This window comes from Octopus bimaculoides, chromosome 7 (assembly GCF_001194135.2).
Source record: "Octopus bimaculoides isolate UCB-OBI-ISO-001 chromosome 7, ASM119413v2, whole genome shotgun sequence".
NCBI lineage: Eukaryota > Metazoa > Mollusca > Cephalopoda > Octopoda > Octopodidae > Octopus > Octopus bimaculoides.
Window position 1 is genome coordinate 22,372,251 of NC_068987.1, and position 365 is coordinate 22,372,615.

The 365-nt window shown below is 38.6% G+C and overlaps 1 protein-coding gene across 1 annotated transcript in view; it reads right to left on the reverse strand.

Moving 5' to 3' along the window:
* The window catches only part of LOC106870463 (cadherin EGF LAG seven-pass G-type receptor 1), a 143,646-nt gene that overhangs the window by 19,703 nt on the left and 123,578 nt on the right, over positions 1 to 365 (reverse strand). The window contains exon 18 of the mRNA XM_052969136.1: positions 180 to 243. Within this exon, the coding sequence (XP_052825096.1) occupies positions 180 to 243 (64 nt within the window). The remainder of the gene's footprint in view (positions 1 to 179; positions 244 to 365) is intronic.

Here is a 365-nt window from a genome sequence, read left to right on the forward strand (position 1 = left end):
GAGAGAGAGAGAGAGAGAGAGAGAGAGAGAGAGAGAGAGAGAGAGAGAGAGAGAGAGAGAGAGAGGGGTGGAGAAAGAGATAGAAAGAGAGAGAAGTAGAGACAGAGTGAGAGTGAGAGAGTGAGAAAGAGAGGGAAAGTAAGGAAATAAGTATGTAAACTGTGATTTGGTTGACTCACCACTATCACCAGGGCAACCGTTGGCACAAACAAAACTAGCAGACTTGAACTTGTCATCCAGCATCTGTTTGAAAGAGAAATATTGAAACGGTATATATGTGGGTGTATAGCATATATACATACATACATACATACATACATACATATATATATATATATATATATGGACACGTACACATACATATA